This window comes from Myxocyprinus asiaticus, chromosome 5 (assembly GCF_019703515.2).
Source record: "Myxocyprinus asiaticus isolate MX2 ecotype Aquarium Trade chromosome 5, UBuf_Myxa_2, whole genome shotgun sequence".
Lineage (NCBI taxonomy): Eukaryota > Metazoa > Chordata > Actinopteri > Cypriniformes > Catostomidae > Myxocyprinus > Myxocyprinus asiaticus.
In genome coordinates this window covers 56,704,285-56,728,990 of record NC_059348.1, presented here as the reverse complement: position 1 = coordinate 56,728,990, position 24,706 = coordinate 56,704,285, and the positions used below count along the sequence as shown (strand labels likewise).

General features: G+C 39.7%; 2 protein-coding genes across 6 annotated transcripts in view; both read left to right on the top strand.

The window, feature by feature from the left end:
* Positions 1–5,397: 5,397 nt before the first annotated feature.
* LOC127441332 (protein fem-1 homolog A-like) lies at positions 5,398–13,445 on the top strand. 5 transcript variants are annotated; one of them, XM_051698632.1, is made up of 2 exons: positions 5,398–9,328; positions 12,584–13,445. In XM_051698632.1, the coding sequence occupies exon 1, from the start codon at positions 5,551–5,553 to the stop codon at positions 7,402–7,404; it is 1,854 nt and encodes a 617-aa protein (XP_051554592.1). In that variant the 5' UTR covers positions 5,398–5,550; the 3' UTR covers positions 7,405–9,328; positions 12,584–13,445. The 5 variants fall into 5 exon arrangements, with proteins under 5 accessions (XP_051554592.1, XP_051554589.1, XP_051554591.1 ...); XM_051698629.1 differs by having other exon boundaries at positions 5,398–9,866; XM_051698631.1 differs by having other exon boundaries at positions 5,398–8,436; positions 9,050–13,252.
* A 2,383-nt stretch (positions 13,446–15,828) lies between these two features.
* Positions 15,829–24,706, top strand: part of ptprsb (protein tyrosine phosphatase receptor type Sb) — a 158,698-nt gene continuing 149,820 nt past the window's right edge. Inside the window, exons 1-2 of the mRNA XM_051698597.1 lie at positions 15,829–15,859; positions 16,200–16,523. The gene's annotated coding sequence lies outside the window, so the exon portion shown is untranslated. The remainder of the gene's footprint in view (positions 15,860–16,199; positions 16,524–24,706) is intronic.

The following is a 24,706-nucleotide window of genomic DNA, read 5'->3' as shown; positions in this document are numbered from 1 at the left end:
ATAGAAAATACCATTAACTCAATATAAAAACAATATAGTCTTATATTGTTATTATATAATATAGTACAATATTGTATAAAATAATATAGTGTAAAAATAAACTCCAAAAGTTTGGAGAAATGTGTATGTTTTTGAAGGAAAATTATAACTTTATTCACAGAGGATGCTTTAAAGCAGGGGTGTCCAAACTACGGCCCGACTGCTCTGATGCGGCCCGCTAGAGCTTTTGGAAATAGAACAGAATTTGGCCCATTATTGAGAAATTATATGAAATTCATATTCTGAACACTGGGTGTCATTATCACATACAGCCACATTTCACAGCGCATCATCTCTACTGGTGCGTTCTCTTTGCAGTCGCCACCAGCTTCATCCACTGGAAGAGTTCAGGAGATTGGAATCTTCCAGATTTCCACGGATAAAGCACCCTGCAAAAAGAATGATGTGTTTGTTATACGACTGGTATTGGGTTAGATACTCATGTACTCGTTCTCGAGAAAATGTCCCGATACCACGCATTGTGATTCGTACAACTGAGCAGCACGAGTGGCTGCACCGAGTTTATTGAGCGTGCACAGACACAGACGCGAGCCGAGCACACTCTCCTTCAACGTCCTTTAGGGTGCTGGGAAGTTTAATTAAATGTTATGAATTGGTCTGTTTTGGTGTTTCAGTGATTTCTCAGTGCCATTTAAAGGTGAGGACGTAATAGAGACCGCTCAAAACACTTGCACATCTCTGGCTGGACTAAAAGTGAGTGCAATCATTACGATCAAATACAAATCGTATTTGTTGGGGGGCCTAGGTGAGTATTGATGCTGACTACCACCCCTGGAGTCACGAGTTCGAATCCAGGGCGTGCTGAGTGACTCCAGCCAGGTCTCCTAAGCAACCAAATTGGCACTGTTGCTAGGGAGGGTAGAGTCACATGGGGTAACCTCCTCGTGGTCGCTATAATGTGTTTCTCGCTCTCGGTGGGGCGTGTGGTGAGTTGTGCGTGGATGCCGCGGAGAATAGCGTGAAGCCTCCACATGCGCTACGTCTCCGTGGTAACGCGCTCAACAAGCCACGTGATAAGATGTGCAGATTGACGGTCTCAGACGCGGAGGCAACTGAGATTCGTCCTCCACCACCCGGATTGAGGCGAGTCACTACACCACCACGAGGACTTAGAGCGCATTGGGAACTCCAAATTGGGGAGGAAAGGGGAGAAAATCCAAAAAACAACACAAGTAACAACAAAACAGAAATTTTGAATTACTAATAAATAAAGAGTGTTCACACTGAGTTTGCTTTTTCGGTACGAATGTTTGTTCCAAACGAGCTTTTCTATGGTAATAATTCATTCCTATGATGCTATGCACATCGGGTCCGACAAATCGTCCGCCGACAATCCAAAGTTGTTTTTTTACAGAGTGTTCTGATTTTTTTTTTCTTCGGACTGTTATGAAAACAGACTGACCAATGAGATAAGAGCTTTTTGTCATTTTTAGAGTCGTTGCAGCTGCTCAATCCAGCAGGTTGGTGGCGCTAATCAGCTGGCAAACACCGACATACATGCAGCTGATACACACTCCTGAAAATTATACAATTAAAAATAAATAGTTGCAGTTCATGAACCCATTGTACTGCAAACATAAACCCGGTCTTGTCTTAATGTACATTATTTAATATGTATATCACTGTGCCAGATATATTCTTATGGCATTAAAAATAGCAGCGAGGTTCAGCAATTCGTTTGCACTGAGCTCGTAGAAAATCCCTGAAAAAGACACTTTACATGCAATATTTTACTGTAGACAAATGAATTGCAGAACAACACTGCTATTTTTATTGCAAGTGTAATATAACAAAGTGTTGCAATAATTTTAATAAAGACCGAGAGCCAGGGTATTGTTTGATATACTTTTAATACTACGCATCATATTTTATAATACACCTGTTATTCTTAATGTACATTATTCCACATAAATATCCAACAGCGCTCTTTACTCATCTCACTCACATAAAAATCAGATTATATACTCCTCAAAATGCATCAACACCATCGAAAGAACATAATGAAACAGTTATACCAAATTAGGTCAATAAATGCTTATAACAGCTGAAGGTGCGGACAGGAGACTGCTATAACAGCGCCACCTACTGTACAGGGTTGAATTTATTTACGTTTTTAAATCGTTTTTAATTCTTTACGTACTCGATGTGAATAGACCTTCCATCAGAGGTTCGTCTCACAAAATCATTACGGATTTGGTGTGAACAGGCCTTAATACCTTGAATCACGTCATAGCAGGAAAATGTAACTTATTCTGATTATTGTTATGCATCACACCCAAAACTGCAGTGACACTGAATGGACGTTAAAAAATAAAAATGCTTAATCCAAGGGCATTGAAAGTAACAAGCTATTACCCAGTATAATATCTGTTACATTACTGCATTGTCAGAAATGAAGTTTTCCACAAAGGGGCCAATAATTGACCTCTGGATTTAACTTTCATCCCAGAGTCTTCTCTTCACAGATGAATCTCTGTTTCTCAAACTAGAGATGTTCTTGTCCACTTCCCTCTCTGTCTGGTCAGATTCCCGTTAGTTTCTTCTGTCAAGTCAGTAGCGCATCGAAGAAACTTCATATCTCAAAAGAACGACAGACTAATGAATTTATACAGAGATTTGTTTCTTTTTGGCCATTTTTAAAACCAAACTTTGACTTACAAGTGTACTCAATACTTCAGCAACTGAAAAAAACACACGGTTTTGTAATGTCCTCACTTCAATAATTAGCACAACTGTTTTCAACTTTTCTAATAAGATAAGTGTTTTAAGTACCAAATCAGCACATTCGAATAATTTCTTAAGGATCACGTGATGCTGTCTGTGAGATGACACACTACATTACTGTTTATTTATCTGATTTCTCTTTCTCTTGTAGGCACAAAAATACCAAAGCAGGACGTGAGGAGCAGCGAATTAAAGCTGGAACCTGCTGCCCTGCATTGCTGTGTGGAAGACTAGTGATTTTGTTGTTAAACTGAACAAACAGACCAACAACAAAACCCAGTCTGCCTCTCAGCACAGGGCACATCAACACCAGTGTGAGTGTGAGTGTGTGTGTGTGTTTGTGTGTGTGTGTTTGTGTGTGAGTGTGTGTGTGTTTGTGTGTGTGTGTTTGTGTGTGTTTGTATGTGTGTGTGTGTGTGTGTTTGTATGTGTGTGAGTGTGTGTGTGTGTGTGTGTGTTTGTATGTGTGTGTGTGTTTGTATGTGTGTGAGCGGGTGTGTGTGTGTGTTTGTATGTGTGTGTGTGTGTGTGTTTGTATGTGTGTGAGTGTGTGTGTGTGTGTGTGTGTGTGTGTGTGTGTTTGTATGTGTGTGTTTGTGTGTGTGTGTGTGTGTGTGTTTGTATGTGTGTGAGTGTGTGTGTGGGTGTATGTGTGTGTGTGTTTGTGCGTGTGTGTGTGTGTGTGTGTATGAGTGTAAGTGTGAGTGTGTGTTTGTGTGTGTGAGTGTGTATTTGTGTGTGTGAGTGTGTGTTTGTGTGTGTGAGTGAGTGTTTGTGTGTGTGTGAGTGTGTTTGTGTGTGTGTGAGTGTGTGTGTGTGTGAGTGTGTGAGTGTTTGTGTGTGTGTGTGATTGTGTGTATGAGTGTATTTGTGTGTTTGTGTGTCTGTGTGTGTTTGTGTAAGTGTGTGTGTGAATGTGTGTTTGTGTGTAAGTGTGAGTGTGTTTGTGTGTGTGAGTGAGTGTGTCTGTGTGTGTGTGTGTTGGTGTGTGTGTGTGTGAGAGTGTTTGTGTTTGTGTGTGAGTATGTGTGAGTGTGTTTGTGTGTGTGTAAGTGTGAGTGTGAGTGTGTGTTTGTGTGTGTGTTTGTGTGTGTGAGTGTGTTTGTGTGTGTTTTGTGTGTGTGTGTGTTTGTGTGTATGTGTGTGTGAGTGTGTTTGTGTGTGTGTAAGAGAGAGAGAGAGAGAGAGAGTGTGTGTGTGTGTGTGTTTGTGTGTGTGAGTGTGTTTGTGTGTGTGAGTGTTTGTATGTGTGTGTGTTTGTGTGTGTGTGAGAGAGAGAGAGTGTGTGTGTGTAAGTGTGTTTGTGTGTGTGTGAGAGAGAGTGTGTGTATGTGTGTGTGTTTGTGTGTGTGAGAGAGAGTGTGTGTGTGTGTGTGAGTGTGTTTGTGTGTTTGTGAGTGTGTGAGTGTGTGTGTGTGTGTTCATCACCATCAAGAAGCATCAGTCCGTGCAGACATCGTTTCCGTAAAAGGGAATTCAGTGTGTTAATGCTTTAACTACGAACGTCCTGAGATTATACATGTGTTATTTTATTCTACTGAGAGGCCTAGTTTAAACACGCATTAACATGCTTTAGTCTTATTTCTTTGCTTTGATTTTTCACATGCCTTTTGTCTGATTTATTTTGCTTTTTGGATTTCCACTTGGGCGCCCCCTGTTGGTCAGGGGGTGTTATGTGCTGCACATTCTGCATTCCTAGATTTGTTAGGTGCATTCTTGCCTCAAGATTGATTTTTTACCCATTAAAATGTTTTTGTTTATTACTGAAATTCCTAATGTAATTGTATGCAAGCACTCTGGGATTTTGTAATAAATGAATAAATGATATCTAAAGAGCCTTTCTGCTTGTTAAGATTATAATGCTTATAAACAATAAAGGTGTGTGAGTGTGTGTGTGTGTGTGTGTGTGTGTGTGGGTGTGTGTGTGTGAGGGTGTGTGTGTGTGTGTGTGTGTGTGCTTGTTGTTTTTCTGTTTGAGTTAATTGATTAATTTAAGTATTCAAGAGCATTACAATACATCACTATCAAATAATTTTGTTTCATGATCATTCGTACAGTAAATGTAGATAGCTTTTGACTTCATACTGTTTATTATATTATCCAAAGGTACACATGATTGATGATTGGACACTTTATAATATTAATAAATTAAAAACAGTAGCAAAAATAAATACATAAATAAAAATACATTTGATTACATATTGTTTATTACAGGGCCAATAATGCGCGATCATAAAAATTAAATACAACACACACACACACACACACACACACACACACACACAGCTGGGACAGTATAACAATACAGTGACTTCATTCATGCCAGACAAGTTGTTCATGCATTCCGTGTTTACATCACGCTGCCCGAGCTTCACCACTTGAATTATGGTGAATGTAGTTCCGTGATCCGTTCAAACACACGCCTTTGAACGACCGAACCGTTATTTATTTCCTACATTTCCCACAAATCAAGACTGCCGTTCGACGTACTGACTTTCGCGACGCCCGACAGCCATTGTAGTTCTTTACGCGCTTCCCGGAGTATACTGACCGGGCGAATGAACTACAAGAGCCAGCGCTCCACACTTCAGTGGTAAACATAGAGCTGTCAAACAACATCGACGCCATTTCGATTTCAGCCTTAAAATGGACGTAAAATGCAGCGCGAGGATGTTTCCCCTCTAAATCAGAAGCGACACGCGCTTCCCGCGCCTGCACATTCAAACGAGCTTTAACGGACAGTTTGTGACGTCACATGCAAAGAAGATGGACATTAGCACGGCGGTGTTTAACGCGGCGAGAGACGGAAAACTGAAACTCATTCAGAAGTTGCTGTGCAACAAAAGTCCCGAGGAGCTGGAGGCGCTGGCGGAGGAGAAGACGCAGGGGGGGACGCCGCTCCTCATCGCCTCCCGGTACGGCCATCTGGAGGTTGTGGATTACCTGCTGGAGCACTGCAAGGCTAACGTGGAGCTCGGAGGCTCCGTGAACTTTGACGGCGAGACGATTGAAGGCGCTCCGCCGCTGTGGGCGGCCTCCGCCGCGGGACATCTGCCAGTAGTGAAGACTCTACTGAAGCACGGAGCCTCCGTCAATAACACCACCCTGACCAACTCCACCCCCCTGAGGGCCGCATGCTTCGATGGTCATCTGGAGATCGTTCGATACCTGGTGGAGCATCGTGCGGACATGGAAGTGGCGAACCGCCACGGTCATACATGTCTGATGATCTCGTGCTACAAGGGCCACAGGGAGATCGCCAAGTTCCTGTTGGAGCGAGGGGCCAATGTCAACCGTAAGAGTGTGAAAGGCAACACCGCCCTGCATGACTGCGCCGAATCCGGGAGTCTGGAGATCATGAAGATGCTGATGAAATGTAACGCCTGCATGGAGCGGGATGGTTATGGCATGACCCCGCTGCTGGCCGCCAGCGTCACCGGTCACACCAATATAGTTGAGTATCTTGTGCACCAGCCCTGGGCCACCAGAGAGGAGCAGATAGACGCCCTTGAACTTCTTGGGGCAACATTTGTGGACAAGAAACGTGACCTGCTGGGTGCCATGTGCTACTGGAGAAGAGCGATGGAGCTGCGGCAGGCGGGCGAGAAGGCTGGATTTCTGGCCAAACCCCCTCCGGGTCCCCCCGTCTCTGCGTACGACTGCGCCCACGAGGTGTGCACGGTCGAGGAGCTGGAAGCGCTCATCACAGACCCCGATGAGATGAGGATGCAGGCCCTTCTGGTGAGGGAGCGCATCTTGGGCCCCTCGCACCCGGACACTTCATACTACATCCGTTACAGGGGGGCCGTCTACGCCGACTCGGGCAACTTCGAGCGCTGCATCAGCCTGTGGAAGTACGCCCTGGACATGCAGCAGAGCAACCTGGACCCGCTCAGCCCCATGACTGCCAGCAGTTTCCTGTCGTTCGCTGAGCTCTTTTCCTTCGTCCTACAGGACAGAGCCAAGGGCACCCTGGCCACCCGCGTCACCTTCCAGGACCTGATGGCCGTCCTGGGCAAGAGTGTACGGGAGGTAGAGCGTGCAGTGGCGCAGCGGGACAGTCCTCCAGAGGCGCTGCAGTTCACCAAAGCCCTGTCCATTATTCTGCACCTCGTCTTCCTGTTGGAGAAACTCGACTGCACTGCAGAGCAAGAGCACCAGAAGAGGCAGACGGTCTACCGGCTTCTGAAGCTCAATCCCCGGGCGAGGAACGGCTACACGCCCTTGCACATGGCCGTGGATAAAGAGACCACATCGGTGGGCCGTTACCCTGTGGGCCGTTTCCCATCTTTAGTTGTGGCAGGCTTGTTGCTGGAATGCGGGGCAGACGTCGACTCCCGCGACTGTGAGAACAACGCGCCACTCCACGTCGCTGCCGCCAACGGCTGCCCGGAGATCATGGAGACACTCATTCAAGCTGGGGCACATTTCGACGCCACCAATGCACTACACAAGACGGCCTACGAGCTGCTGGATGAGCAGAGCAGCGGGCGACACGTGCTGCACCCCCTCAGTTACGTCACCTTGCAGTGTCTGGCCGCCCGTGCTATTGAGAAACACAGACTTCCCTACAAAGGGCTCATCTCAGAGGAAATGGAGGCGTTCATCGAGCTGCACTGACCTCACCATGCAAACACCCCATTTTACACAACATACCTCCATGAAACACCCCCTGGCCTGGCCTCACCTTATGCACGAATGCTCAGGCCGGGTGCCAGTCTAAGCAATAAACCCAATCTAATTACAACCGTACTGTAACCAAGTGGTGTGGACACTCGCCAAACCTCCTGCTGTCTGTCTTCAAAGGGCTCGTGGGAAAATGTTCAAAAGACAACCTGTGGACACTTCCAGGAAGTGCCAGCACTGCAGAAAATTATTGTCTTACTGAGTATTTTTGTCTCATTTCCCAGTAAAATATCTACACACTCTTAAATCAAGATAAATGTAATTGTGAATCAGAATGACATAACCCTAACATTTTTTGTTTTCAGAGAAATCTAACAATTTAGTAATGTTTTATGCTTGAAACAAGTAAAAAAATGCCCATGTGGTAAGAAAAAAAACTTGATTCAAAGGGAAAACAAGTTTATTTTTCTTACCCTATTGGCAAATAGTTATTTCTTGTTTTAAGCATTAACTGCACCAAATTTTGTTTGATTTCTCTGAAAACTTGACTTAATATCTCATACCATTCTGCTCCTCAAGGAAATTAGTCTTGTTTTAAGGATGTTTACATATATTTACCAGAAAATAAAACTAAAGTGTTCTGTAAAAAAAATTTTCCAGTTAGGATGTTATTTGCTCTTTGGGTTTGATGTAGGCCGTGATCTCCTTCCTGTTTTTTTTATTTCCTTTGTGAGCAGGAAATGAACAATTTTGCCTGTCTGTATTGGTTTGTGTTGTATTATTGATGAGGTAAAGGCTCGTTTTAGGGTGTAAATGAATCATTAATTGCACGTTTACCAAACGGGCATGCTCAAAGCATTAATGCAAAACTTTTCTATCTCTAGTTTTAATTAAGTCTCTTATCAAATGTCATCATAACATGGTTTAATTCTGTATTTCCCCCCAGATTTGTGATCCTGATGCAGGGGTTTGAAGCTCACGGTGCCAAACGCTAGTCTTACATGATGATCTTTTCTAACGTTGAATGTATGCGGCTGTGATTCTCTTGTGTTTTTGTTGTGTGAATGCGGAGCGTCTGTTTCAGGAGGTTAAACGGACTCTGTGGGTTCTAACTCGGCACTTTATCCCCCGTCTGTGAGAACAGATATTATTGAATTGCTGACGTTATATTGATATCTATGCAGTTTATTAACAGAGGTGGATTTGGAGTGACAGATTTGGCAACCCAGGTTGTTGTTGTTTTTTTCTTTACAGGCTTACGTGAAAAGCTTAATATGCATTTAAGTCTTATTCTAATTGCCTTTAATTGTATTTTCTCTTTACCATATGAGTTGGGATGATTTTTCTGTCGGCCTGTCTGTCATTGTAAACACCACCTGAATGAAAGCACTTTGAAAACGTTAATACTTTGCTTAACCTCTAAAACCAGAGACTTCTCTCAGAAACTACAGCTGATTTGGTTAATTTAAGACAGTTTACTACAGAACAAAATGTGTTTGGTGATACCTGAATAAAATTCAAGTGTCCCATCTGTGTGTCTGTTTGTTGGTTGACTGTAGACGTTATCCATTTTTAGTAGCATGTATAAAAAGACATAACCCGTGTAGTTTGGCATTGATTAATGCAAGTGTCTTTTCAGGTGTGAATGAATGCGGCTCACATTCCTGCAGTGACGTCAGACGTGTGACATCATCAAAAATGCTTCCAGCTGTTATGCAAGTTTTTCCTTTATGACAACTTCATATTAATGAGTTCTGCCTAGTTTATGTTGCTGGGATGTTTCTGTCGTGAACTGTTTCTTATAATAATAAGTTGGGGATTTTACTGTGTTTATGTAGAATGCTGCTGCATACTGGCCTGATCGACTAAAGATAAAAATGTCGTGATTTTACCCCTTTAATTTGAGCATGCTCAGAAGGTAAGTTCAGTGTAAGTCTGGGGTTACATATTATGATTTACATGCATCTCTCCATGTTGTATGTAAAGCTGAATTATGTAACTTTTTCAGTGTTAAAATCTTTGTTCAATCCCAGCTTGTTAGGCAGAGACAGTTGTAAGTAAGCCATTCTTTGGTTTATTTTCTCAAAAACTGTAAACTGATTACATTTAACATGGACACTAGAAAGCGGCTTTTTGGGAGAAACGGCGTTCTTGTTTACATGTACTTTATAAGCGGCGTACTCTTTACTCCCGTATACATGCGGCTCAGTCAGTATGCAGCTTCCTCCACAGCAACGGAATTTTCCCGCTATGCTAGTGTAAATAACAAACATGGGATACGAGGAAAACTTTGCTATTTTATTCTCTGTTGCTTCACTTTATTTCCAGAGTTGCTGCTGTGTGTGTTTCCTTCACTTTCTATCGCGACCTGCAGCAGAATTGCGCTGCAATAGTGGTGTTTCCCTCTTACGTCAGACTCCGGGATTCCCCCGGTGTATGAGCACATATACATGAACGTGAGGGACAGTCGATATTTTACATTGATGTGTATAAATGGGTATAGTTTATAGTTTATGTGATTTTCCCACTGTACTCCCAGAAATGTTGAATTATTTCCATTGTGTTGATTTGTTGTTGGGCTCCATCCTATGACGTTTGTTATCCGGTCTGTTCACACACGCGCACTCTTCAGAACGCCGCTTATGCTTTACATGAGCACATTAAGCTGCGTTCTCTGAGAGAAACCTGAGTGTGTTAAACCGCTTTCTCTTAATCCCTTAAACGGCAAAAGGAAATCAGCATTCTTGTTTACACGACGTTTCGGAATGCCGCTTTCTGCTAAAATTCTGGAATAAACCGTTTTCTTAAGTGCATGTAAACATGGTCAGTGTGTATCTGTGGCGCTGTTAAAGATGCTCTGTTTAGAGTGACCGCTTAGACCCGCCCCAACAACATTACATATTCAAAAAGTTGTTTTGAAAACGTTTTTATAGAGAAATACTATTTTGGCAGATTTTCTTTGTTTTTTTGCTATGTAACATTATTTTCATTGCAATTAAACACATTTCCCTTAAAACTCTCCAAAAATCTAATTCTCATTACTGTAATGGGGATTCATAGTATTTGCACACCATGGTAATATTTGTTGTTGTTGTTGTTGTTAAGCTGATTTAAAGAGTAAAAAAATAAATAAAAAATTTCTAACTTTATTTTTAAATGACTGTCTTACACAGATCTATTGAGAATAGTGTGAATCGAACAAACTCAAAAGTACAACGTCCGGACACATTTCAGTAATGAGACGGGGCAAAATGTGTTTCATTCTCAACATGTCACAATAAAAAAAAATGTAAATGGGACTAAAGGCTGGATTTTGGGATGAAATATGAACTGGACATGTTTTAATGAGGTTCATCTGTCTCTCAGATGTCCTCTGGTGCAATAGTTCTGGTCTCGTCTGATGTTGAAATTGCGTTTCCGTTGACCTTATTTCAGATCAAAATCTCTTCTGTCTCCTTTTCCACTGTCGTCTACTTTATAAAGATCACATCTAATTTCCACATCTTGAGTTTTCTGGAGTTTTTTTTGTCTACAGAAATTTATTTGTAAAGATGTTTTTTCATTGTTTCATCAGCTGAATGATCAACACCAATTTAAACAACAGTAGAACCCACTGAAGAGACTTTACCTTTATCCCTCACAGCCTCGTTTACATCTCCATCAAGAATTAAATATTGCCCAACTCTGAATATACCTCATAGAGCTGTATAATATGATGTGTTCACTAACACACACACACACACACACATGTTGGTGCAGCTATCATTATGAGGACTCTCCATAGACATAATGATTTTTATACTGTACAAACTATAGATTCTATCCCCTAACCCTAACCCTACCCCTAAACCTAACCCTCACACACACACACACACACACACACATCATGTTGGTGCAGCTATCATTATGAGGACTCTCCATAGACATAATGATTTTTATACTGTATGAACTATAGATTCTATCCCCTAACCCTAACCCTACCCCTAAACCTAACCCTCACAAAAAACTTTCTGCATTTTTAAATTTTCAATAAAACATCATTTAATGTTATTTCCCTTGTGAGGACCACCCAAAAGATCCTCACAACCAGAAATGTCCTCACAGAACAGGTTGATTCTCAATACTTGGTCCTCACAAGTATAGCTAAACCTGCACACACACACACACACACACTCACTCACACACACACTCACTCTCACATACATTCACACACACACACACACACACACACACACACACACTCACTCACTCACTCACTCACTCTCACATACATTCACACACACACACACACTCTCACACACACTCGCCCAGTGTGTCAGACCATATTCATGATGGTTTAAACTGCTGCCCCCAATGGAGGCGTTTCTTAAATGATGACATACACTAAGCTTGTGCTCATAATGTGAACATGTTGGATGTTCCATGTCTGATTTTACAATGTATTTATTTTTAGATGCTTTTTATTTACATCTCGTTACCTGCCCTCAGTAGTGTGCCAAACAATGCATCAGTTTTGTCATGCACCTGACAAGAAAGAGACCAGACTGTATCACAGAGCGATCTCAACTGTACAGTCCTATTTTGCCTGTTTAGTAACCATACAGATTTCTGTTAGAAACATAGAAAGTTTCAGATTGGAAATTAAGACTAAAACAGAGTTTAGTTCACCAAAAATTCTGTAATTTCTGTCAAAGAAAGCGTGCTAAACATCAGCGCACCGTTTCTCCTCATTATACTTGCGTTTAATCCAGATAAGTGTCATTTTGAGCAGAATTCTGTCATTTTATTTGAAAACCAGTATTGACCGAGCTACAGATGTTTGTGTGTCACACTGAAGAAGATCTGTGAAGTTCTCGTGCATGTATATATGTAAGCGATTTTTCCCATTTTCAGATCGTACGGTTATTTCTTTTTAAAGCCGCTCGTATCTCCATCTGTGGTTTCAGTAATTTGATCACGCTTTAGAACATGTTTACACCTCTTTTTAACACTCACCACTTGTGATCGGATCACCCAAGATGCTTTTTGAGACCAGGTGTAAACGGGGACAAAGTCATATGTGTTTGGAACAGCATGAGAGTGAGTAAATGATGTCAGAATTTCTATGTTTGTGTGAATTATCCCTTGAGGATCTGATGTTTGTAACACTATCATGTTTCTCTGTGTCTCTAAGGGGAAATATATGAAGCTCTGTGTGCTGTTGGGAACTGAAGGCAAGTTATTTCTACAACAGACACTTGATCTCTCAGACTCGCAGATATAAATAGAGTGTGTGTGTGTGTGTGAATGTGCATGTGTCGCATCTCTCCTGACAAGTTTCAGTTTCTTGGACTGCTCGAGGGTCTAATACTTGACTCAGTGATGGACCGCTTGTGTATCGCAGGGGTCAGTCTTCACCATCACATGTGAGCGTTCTGCAGTGTTCCAGGTTCACTTACAGTTTCCATACATCCGTGTTGTGTTATCTGCTCTGTGTTTATGTGTTGTCAGAGAGTGTCAACAGACTGCAGTTGAAACCCAACAGGTGCCAAGAGATATTGATCATATAAATGATTGAAACATGAACACATGAGCATATATCTGGACTCTCAAAAAATGAACTTTCACTCGTTAGTTTTACTTTAATGTTCATATTACTCAAACTCATGTAACCAAGGAAACTTACATTAAATTTGAAGTTGGTTCAACTAAAAAAAAAAAAAAAAAGCATCATGTCAGCTTCACTTAATCTGTTTACATTGAGACAACTTGAATATTCTTGTTTGGTTAACTGAAACTGGGCAGAGGATTTCCAGTTCCCGGCATGCATGAGTAAATAAATAAAGTGTTTTTTTAAAATAAAGTGTTATTTGATGTGTCTTTGTGCAAGATGAATTGTAAAGGGGAGACTTGTTTAATGATGAGATTTAGAAGAATTCCTGTCATGTTCTGTTATGCGTGTTTTTGTATTCTCTTTACACAGGACGCTTCTGTCACCATGAGAAATCCCTTGTGTGTGGAAGTATACTTGGCAATAAAGCTCATTCTGATTATGATTATGTTGTAGTTTTGGGGATTAACATCGTGAAGCTTGAGCCAATACATTCTGAGTATTTTATTGAGCAATCACTGTGCTAATCATAGTGTAGTGACCAAGTTAACTCAGTAGTGCTTCCCACCAGCATGCAAACATTTCAAGCTAGCGGATCACTGAAAGAGTTTTAATTGAGTTATTTTGACATATTGTGTTGGGTTTACTTGATTCTGTTAGGTTCCTTCTACTTGAAATACTAAAGTTGAGATTACATGATGATTTTAATTTAAGAAAACTCATTTCAAACATGTGGAAACACTGTCCATGATTGAATCAAGTTCAGCCAAAGAGTTATTATTATTATTTGAGTGATGGCACAATGATGTTGAGTTATATTCTCAGATAACAAGGCTTTGCTTTAGCAATGAAATAATTTAATGAAATTATTATTTTCATGATGAAGCACAGTTCTCCCCCAAATTGTCATTACTGTGAATTGTCTCATTTGTCTCATTCTCATTATAGTAATATGAAAAACAATGACATTTTATTGTAAATATTCAGTATTTATACATTGTGGTTGTATTTTTATGCTTTATAAAGTCATTAAACTCTCATGACTGTAATACAGTGAAAATCACCACTGAGAATAATGAGAATTGAAGTAAAATGTTCATATGCATTACAGTAATGAATGAGATCGATCTATTACACTTCAGTGATGAGAACAGGTCACGTGTTTCATTGTCATGGAAATATTCAAAGTCTCGATGTAAAAACATCATGACACTTTACAATAAGGGTGTATTTGTTAACATTAATAAATGCAGTAAGTATGAATAACAAAGAACAATATATATATATGGCATTTATTAATCTTGGTTCCTGTTAATTTATCAAAAATACAGTTGTTCATTGTTCGTTCATGTTAACTAATGGAGTTAACTAATGTTAATAAATACAACATTATTGCAAAGTGTTACTAAAAATATGGTTCATTTTCTTGATGCAAAATATAATTTATTTGTTTTCTTTGGATTTGGGAGGTAAATTTCAGCTGAACGTATTTTCGTGAAATTCACCCTTTGAAGTACAAATGAATATTCTGAGCATGATTAAACTACAATTAACTAGAATTATTAAGTCATCATAACACATGTTTTAAAGTAGCTTTAAAATATCCTCTGATATAACAGTATGGCCCCAATCTAATGTTTTACACTGAATCCTCTTTAAATGCACCTGTCATTTCAGTCACCCCTCAGTGACCCTACAGCTGGCTCTCAGATCTGATCACAAGACAATGGGGTCCATTATGACATCAGATGCCCTCCCCAGCTGCCTGGGCGCTCAGGGGGTCCCATCACACTGTTTTATTTGTGCCCTATTCACAACTCCACTGACGTCACGTGTTTAGATCGTCAGTAAACAGCATTCACAGCAGCAGACAAACAACCTGCAGCTCTGCTCACAGCCGCTAGAGGCCGCCAGACTACAGCTGATCAGCAGTGCTACACGTGATTGATATCGATCTGCAGCTGATCAGCAGCGCTACACGTGATTGATATCGATCTGCAGCTGATCAGCAGCGCTACACGTGACTGATATCGATCTGCAGCTGATCAGCAGCGCTACACGTGACTGATATCGATCTGCAGCTGATCAGCAGCGCTACACGTGATTGATATCGATCTGCAGCTGATCAGCAGCGCTACACGTGACTGATATCGATCTGCAGTTGATCATCAGCTCTACACGTGATTGATATCGATCTGCAGCTGATCAGCAGCGCTACACGTGATTGATATCGATCTGCAGTTGATCAGCAGCGCTACACGTGATTGAGATGGATCTGCAGCTGATCAGCAGCGCTACACGTGATTGAGATGGATCTGCAGCTGATCAGCAGCGCTACACGTGATTGAGATGGATCTGCAGCTGATCAGCAGCGCTACACGTGGTTAATATCGCCTCGATCTGTAGCTGATAGAGAACAATGAACCCAGTGAAACCTGCTCGGCTATCAGACATTGAATATTTTTGTTCTATTAATACTTTTGTGTTCAGATTTCATGCTTGCCCACATTTTATTGTGATATGCATTAGTGTGTGCCCCACGTGGGAATTTAATTATATATATATATATATATATATATATATATATATATATATATATATATATATATATATATATTTTTTTTTTTTTTTTTTTTTTAACCAAATACGTCAACTGAATTAATTGAAATTGTGACTATATGTCTAAACCTGAGATTGACCTAAAATTTTATGCTGCCTTTATGTGCTTTTTGGAGCTTCAAAGTTCTGGTCACCATTACTTGCATTGTATGGGCCTACAGAGCTGAAATATTCTTCTAAAAATCTTCATTTGTGTTCTGCAGAAGAAAGAAAGTCATACACATCTGGGATGGCATGAGGGTGAGTAAATGATGACAGAATTTAAATTTTTGGGTGAACTGTCCCTTTAAAACATTATTTTGAATTCGTTGAGCAGAAGAAACACGTTTCTGTTAAATATTTTTCAAAAGTAACGTAAACATAATTGGTAATGTGATTACTTTTTAAATTAAGTAATCAGAAAATTCAGTAATCTGATTATTATTTTAGTGTATTAATTTTTGAATTAATTTACCCAGTAATGCTGTTTGAATTGGGATAAAATGAGCTCTGATATTATCTACTTCTTAAATCAAATTCCAAAATGCTTATATTTATCGATGTTATATTGTGCATCACTAATTATTCTTCCTATTTACAGGTGATGATGATTTCTTCAGAGACGCTTCGGTGTTTCAGCGCGCGCTCCTTCTCACGCTCACGAGCTCAAGATGCTGTGCACGCGCATGGCCAGGAGAAGGGAGCGCGCACCAGGGTGAGGAGGAGGAGAAGCATCGATGACATCAACCTTCATCCTCATTCTCTCCTCCGAGTCACAGAATCTCCAGAGGCGCGCGAGTGAGATGCTTCTCTCGGTTCGGTTCGGACGGGATCACAGTCCATTTCCACCGCGATCATCTAGCAGAACATTCACAACCAGCGGAATATGAAGCTCGAGTCCTCATGACACGACACGATCACGCAGGTAAACGGATTCTTTGATGCATATGTATGAGAATGAATGGCACGCGTGTTTAACGCACCGCACCCACCGGCGCTCCGGTTACACCTCCATCTATCCGCTCGCGCACCGGGAGAATTAACCCGCTTTACCTGGTTAAGAGCTGCTGCTGGTTAAGGGTGGGTGATGCATTCGTGTACTTCACTGTATAATGTATTTAACGGGCTCATTGTTCGTTCGGATCGTTTCTTTTGTTCCAGTTTTCACGCGTTAAATGATTGTTAGCGGCTCGTGCAGCTGTGTTATTGATGATATCTGATACACATTGCACAGTATATTATTTCTGTTATTCTGATGCAGCTGTGGAGAACGAAAACATTTATAACAAATAGCACCAATAAAATATTGACTGCACAAAATATTGCTGTATTTTCTTGCAGGTTTTAAAGGAATATTTCAGTTCAATACAAGTTAAGCTCAATCGACAGCATTTGTGGCATAATGTTAATTACCATAAAAATTAATTTCCACTCGTTCCTCCTATTTTTATATATATATATATATATATAAGCACAAATCTGTGTTCCAGTGAGACACTTACAATGGAAGTCAATGGGGTCAATTTTTGAAGGGATTAAAGGCAGAAATGTGAAGATTATAATTTTATAAAAGCACTTACACTAATTCTGTTAAAACTTGTGTATTATTTGTGCTGTAAAGTTGATTAAATCACCCTTTTTATGGTTGTTTTAGGGTTATAAGTTGTATAATTGTCTATAACTTTCCACAGATGTGGTTAGTAAGTGATTTTATGACAGTAAAATCATGTTAACACACATATTGTTTATGTCTTGTGTCTATACTTTTGAAACAGTGAGTATTTTAATGTTTACAGATTATTGACCCCATTGACTTCCATTGTAAGTGCCTCACTGGAACACACATTTAAAGGAGGGACGAGATACATTTTTGTGGTAATCAGTATTATGCGACAAAATCTGTCGATTGAGATTAACCTGTCCTGAACCCAGAATATTCCTTCATGTATTACAGGCAAAAACTATAATAGTATAATTTTCAACTGAAATAAAAAATTGATCAAAAAAATTTTTTTTGAAGATTTTTGTTGTTTTCTGATCACTGAATGATGTTATTTTTTTCTGAGAGACACCGTCAGACGTCAGTAAAGAGCTGAACTCTAATCATCATTCTATGTTCTCAAAGTAAAGATTTTATCTTCAAATATAAGGCAATGCGAGGGGTGTTTGCCAGGGCAAAATAGAGTGTTGTGGGTGGTTGCTAGGGCGTTGCTAGGGTTATGTTTACTGGCCAAAAGTGTCCACCATCTCTAGATCTGACTGAAGTCCCTCGTTCAGTGTAAGTCTATGGGGTTTTTTCAGGTATAAATGGTCAATATGATCTGTTAATAAAGTAAAAGCACACATGATTTAAGGGATCATTCATATCTGCAGCACATCAGATTTTGAGTTGCAGTGTTGTATTAAAAGCCGGTCTGGTTTGGAGGGGCAGAGAGAGTTTGGAAGAACAGGAAGTAGATTTGTGTGGTTTACACCGGTAAATTGTCTTAAAGACGTGTCAGGCCTCAATTTCTGCTGTAGAATCACAGTGAAAGATGCCATTCAATTTAAAGCAGGGTTATAAGAGAAGTGTTTCCAGCAGACAACTGATGGTGCTCAATGTCACATCATAAGATATGAATAAAAAACTCTGTCGTGTTTTGCTCTTGCTACAGTGTATACATCACTTGTAGCAACACCTAGCAAGCAAATCAGAAGCGAAAGAGGAAGTTTCTAGAAAACAGCAAGACTGGCTTGATTAAATTCTGACTGAGTTTTCATTTTACATCCACAAAATGCTCCATGTAACTTCACTGATAGAGTTAAGATCAAACTAAAAGGAAGCTGTTATTTCAGTATCATGTTCAAGCGTCAGACAGGGTGAGTATATGTAAAGAATGCTTGAATGGAGAGCCGTCATTGATCTCGTGCTTGAGCAGAGATCTGAAATGAGAAATATCTTCAGTATTGTTCTGTATATTTAACATTCATTTACAGTATTGCTTTGTGTTTTATTCAACAGCATATTTCAAAACAATAAACTTCAGGATTTTTTTTCTTTATAAATATAAAATACATGCAGCATGTTGTGGTTTAACAATAGCAACAATGAGATTTTGTTTGTGAGCATATCGCTGTATTAAATCCCAGAACATGATAAATCTAATGCTGTGACATGAAGGAATATGCTCTTATTTTCATCTTCTGCAATATTTCAAGGATTATTTGATGAGTGCAGCTGTATTTTAAACATGCTAGTGCTCATATGTGCAGGTCAGCATGTGTGCAGCGTTTAATATCCTCTTTGTGTTTGTATTTCTGTGGGTCATTTAGTGAGGAGTTAAAGTAGGTTAGCATTTCTCCGAGAGATCTTTCATCCTGTTACGAGCTGTGAACATGTTCTCTAATGAGACAGGTTAGTGTGTCCCATCACACAGATCTGTCATCTCTGAAACACATAAAAACTACACACACAAGCTTTGAGTAAGAAAACAAACAGCATATTCCATTTATTTGATTTTATGCCTTAAAGGGCTATATACACCAAAATAAAAAAATCCAGCCTCATAGAAAGAACGTGATCCAGTGTAGGACTTTGGACTGTCCGACATGTGAAACGAGAGTGTGATAGAAATGACACGAAATGAAGAAAATGTGCTTTTCATGTTGCATTTGCTATTAAAACGCTATATCGGTTCAGTTTAGGTTAAAGTTTTAGGTAGGGATGCACCGATACCACTTTTTCTCTTCCGATATTGGAAATCTCAGTATCGGCCGATACCTGTGTTGTTTTTTTGCATAATCAGTTTAGAATATCTTTATTGTGTGGAAGTAATTATGAGTACTCTTTAATATGTAAAGAAACACAAACCTCTAACTACACATTATTTCAATATAAATGTAGAGCTTATTAAGAAACACTTGATTATTAACTAGTATACTGGATATTGTAGCAGCAAAATTAACAGTAATTCCAGTCTTCAAGTCTTCAGTAGAAAAGAAACCAGTGTTTTATTTTTGCCTTTTTTTTTCCAAAAAATGTTCAACTTGCATCTGGACTCTTTTTTGTTCAGTTTAGTTGTAATACATCAGTCCAATTTTCATTCACAGTTATTTTTGGGAACCCATTCAACTTAAATATTGTTATAAATTGTAAACTAATAATAATAATAATAATAATAATAATACATTACTATTATTATTATTATTATTATTGACATTTAATTTGAAATACAACAGTAATATATTTAAATCGTGCACTTTTTAAACCCTCACGCTTTTATTTTGACATTCTGAACTCTCCAGGAAGTCCTGTATGTGTCTGTTTGTAGGCAAGTTCACAGTAGTTTAATTCGCTTCTTATTCAAATTCTGGTAAAATGCTCCTCCGGTGTCGTTCTAAATGCATATTATAAGTGAACTGAACTATTGAGCATCTACATTGGAGATGCTGTTCTTGAGTAGCGCTCAAATATTGCACACGCGTGAAGGATAAAAATATCCACGAGTGCATCACCAGCCTGTGCGTGAGTTTGTGTCAACAGAGCAGCAGCATTCACTAACGCGCTGCGCGTACTGTATATTTACTTATTAAACACAATCTTTTGTGATTCACAGAGCTATCGCACGTCTTCAAGTGGCTTTGAATAAAATGCACGAGTCATATGAACTGCTTTAATGGTGTTTTTATGGTTCTTTTGTCATTTTTGGAGCTTGACAGTAATGAACATGACTAACACACAGTATCAGATTTGGATCGGGCTCGTTGGACCGATACCCGATCCGTCTAAAAGCTTCAGTATCGGAGCCGATACCGATACCAATACATCCCTAGTTTTAGGTTCGGGAAGTGCATTTTACTCATTTAAACCTCTATCTAAAATTCACCTTAAAAACCTCGTCTGATTACGACACCATTTCACTCGCTTTTGTCGCCCCCCGCTGGACATTTCACTGGGAAACTGCAGCCAATCGTGTAATACAGCATGTCATTTTGGTTTGCAAAAATGAGGCCACGTAATTGTCATGATCAGGCTGAAAAATTCTGCCGTCATTTACGCTCACAACAAAGGGTTAATTCACCCCAAAAAATATCAATTCTGTCATCATTTACCGACTCATGTTCTGAACCGTAGAAGGGAGATATTAGACAGGATATTAATCTCGGTCACCATTCACTTTCATTGTATAGAAAAAGTTGCATTGAAAGTGAATGGTGACTGAGATTAATATCCTGTCTAATATCTCCCTTCTACGGTTCAGAACATGAGTCAGTAAATGATAACCTTTAATTGATCATTGCACATCTTGATGTTATTTGATCAAACATTCTCTTTAATAATTGAAAGACATAATTTATCTGTATGGACCAGTCAAGCTCTAAGACGTGTAAAATGTCACGCGTGACCTCCTTGACTCGTGAGCGGGTTTAGTGTGTCGTCTTCTCTCTTGACTCCTTGAATTGTGATTGCATTTCTGATCCGCAAGATGTTTCGTTGTCATCCACCTTAAAGCATTGATTCACAGGCTGTCATGCGGCCGCACGGCGCTGCGTTCTGATTGGTCTGGAATCATTTGATTGACAGCAGAGAGAGATGTTGACAAGATGGCCGTCTCTGCCGTGGACAGGAAAAGGCAATCTAGCGGTGCACGCGAGCGAGTTATTCCAGACAAACCCTTGTGAATGCATTTGGGAATACAAGGTGGAATTGCTCGGCTTCCTCTGCCAAAACCACTGCTAATGGTGCTGACAGCTCACATTTCTCTGGAAGCCTCTGAAATTGGATTATTTACAGTTTTTTACGGTTTCTTTTTTGTGGATCTTGCTCGCATGTAACCTTGAGAGCATATTACACATCCCATAATATAAAAAACAGGCAGAGAGAAGAGCAAAAATAATGCTGTTAATAAAGACATGACTTTGTAATTTCTTCTATTTAAAGTGAAATGGGTTTTTTAGTGGCTAATACTGACATCTAGAGCGGAGAGTGACTGATGATTCTGCTCATTATTAAAGGAATATTCCGGGTTCAATACAAGTTAATCTCAGTCGACAGCATTTGCGTCTTAATGTTGATTACCACAAAAATTTATTTCGACTCGTTCCTCCTTTTCTTTAATAAAAGCACAAATGTGTGTTCCAGTGAGACACTTACAATGGAAGTCAATGGGGTCAATTTTTGGAGGTTTAAAGGCAGAAATGTGACGCTTATAATTTTATAAAAGTACTTACATTAATTCTTCTGTATTATTCGAGCTGTAAAGTTGTTTAAATCATAATTTTTAGTCATTTTAGGGTTTGTTGTCATTCATCATTGCAAAGAAGTTGTAAAATTGTCTCTAACTATAAACCGATGCAGTCAGTAAGTGACTTCTTACTTTTAGTAAGAAAAGGAGGGACAAGTCTTACATTTTTGTGGTAATCAACATTGTCACAAATGCTGTCGATTGAGATTAACTTGTATTGAACCTGTGCACAAACATAAAAATAAAATAAAAATCTATTTGGCATAAAGAAAGTGAAGCCTACATTTAGGACCATTAAGTTTTTTTGCATTGTGACATTATTTTCAGGACACTTAAGCACATTTTACCTCCCAATTTGCATCTAAAATGTGTGTGTGAGTGTGTTGTGTCTGACTGTGAGTGTGTGTGTGTGTCTGTCTGGCTGTGAGTGTGTGTGTGTGTGTGTGAGTATGAGTGTGTGTGTTTGTGTGTGTCTGTCTGGCTGTGTGTGTGTGTGTGTCTGGCTGTGAATGTGAGTGAGTGTGTGTATGTGTCTGTCTGGCTGTGAATGTGAGTGAGTGTGTGTGTGTGTGTGTGTGTGTGTGTGTGTGTGTTTGGCTGTGTATGTGAGTGTGTGTGTGTGTGTGTGAGAGAGAGTGTGTATATATGTGTGTGTGTATATATACATATATATATACTGTGTGTGTGTGTGTGTGTGTATGAGAGAGTGTCTGGCTGTGAGTGTGTGTGTGTGTGTGTCTGTGTGTGTGTGAGAGTGTGTGTGAGTGTCTCTGTGTGTGTGTGTGTGAGTGTATAGTGTGTGTGTGTGTGTGTGTGTGTCTGTCTGTCTGTGTGTGTGAGAGAGAGAGAGTGTGTGTGTGTGTATATATATATATATGTGTGTGTGTGTGTGTGTGTGTGAGTGTGTGAGTGTGTCTGGCTGTGAGTGAGTGTGTGTGTGTGTGTGTCTGTGTCTCTCTCTGTGTGTGTGTGTGTGTGTGTGAGAGAGAGAGAGTGTGTATATATGTGTGTGTGAGTGAATGAGTGAGTGAGTGGGTGTGTGAGTGTGGGGGTGTGTGTATATATATGTGTGTGTGTGTGAGAGAGTGTCTGGCTGTGAGTGTGTGTGTGTGTGTCTGGCTGTGAGTGTGTGTGTGTCTGTCTGTGTGTGTGTGTGTGTGTGTGTGTGTGTGTGTGTCTGTCTGGCTGTGTGTGTGAGTGTCTGTGAATGTGAGTGTGTGTGTCTGTCTCTGTGTGTGTGTGTGTGTGTGTGTCTGTGAGTGAGTGTGTGTTTGTTTGTCTGTGAGTGTGTGTGTCTGTGTCTCTCTGTGTGTGTGTGTGTGAGTGTCTGTGTGTGAATGTGTATATGTGTGTGTGTGTGTGTGTATATGTGTGTGTGAGTGTCTGTGTATGTGAGTGTGTGTATGTGTGTGTGTGTGTGTGTGTGTGTGTGTGTGTGTGTCTGTGTCTCTCTCTGTGTGTGTGAGTGTGTGTCTGTGTGAGTGTGTGTGTGTGAGACTCTATGAAGCAGTGATTAATGTATAGCAGTATCCATATGCCAGTATATGTTGACCTCTGACCTGCACAGATTGCACAGGCTTCTGTTTGCTTGCCGTCATTCAGCTGAACAATAGTGACAAGCGTTTGTGAGCAGCTGCTCAGATCTCTCTCTTCCTCATTTGTGCATTATTATTGATTTGTAGGTCTGGAAATGTACAGGTTTCATTTATTAGTCTTGGTTATTGTTAATTTCAACAAATACTAACACATTTTGAAAATCAAAAGTTATATACTGTATGTTAACATGAATGCAATATGAATTAACAATGAACAATTGTATTTTTACTAACATTAACAAAGATTGATAAATACTGTAAAAATATATTGTTCATTGTTAGTTCCTGATACCTAATGCATTAAATATTGTGAACGAATGGAACTTTATTATAAAGTGCTACTAAGTTACAGTATCTGTACAAATATTCATAATCTGAATGAAAAAAAATGTAAAAATTCTACAGTAAAAACATGTGAATTGGTTACCATGTACAGTGAAAAATAATATTTTTAATTAGCAAGACATTGCATGAAATTTGATGATAAAATATTGTTCATTATTATTATTTTGTTTATTATTATTTATTTTTATTTTTTTGGGGGGGTAAAAAGTGTGATTTGCTTTATAGTTAATGGTGAAAAGTTATATTATCTTTAACAAGACAATGCATGTACTTTTACAGTAAACTGTTGTTAAAATTATGGTGAAAAACAATAATTGGGCATTCCCAGAAGTCCCTGTGTCACATCACATTTATCATAGTTCCATTAGCTTGGTATATTAACATTATAGTATGTAATAAAATATGCTGTAGTGAACTATAAAAGACACTAAAATGACGTCCTGTAATTGCTGAAGACTCTTAAGACTAGTTCACACTGACCCCAAAAACAGCAACAGATAACGTACTAACTTCTGTGATCAGTGTGTTATCTGACAGTGTGAACATCAGAACACTTCTGTTTCCCAACTCTACACATTTGAACTGTTTGTGAGTTTTGTTTGCTTGAGTTTGATGGGTCAGTGTGAAACTTTATACGTGTCATCTGATGGCTTTTTCATGTGTCGTTTAACGAGGACTAATGATATAAGCACAGCAGTGGCCGATATGATTTATTAAAGCTAAAATAATCCAGGAGAGAAACTCCGTGGTGGATTGCAGCGGCCACTAAGCGTCTGATTTATTTAAAATGAATGCGACGAAGCGGCACTCACAAGCTCTCAAGCACTGAACTTTAACACGCTAAATTGCTGCACCCGAAGGATCTGTTTTACATCGCTTTGCTCTGCGAGTTATGACTCAGCACCAATTTGTCCAAATTGACCTGGGTACAACACACACGCACA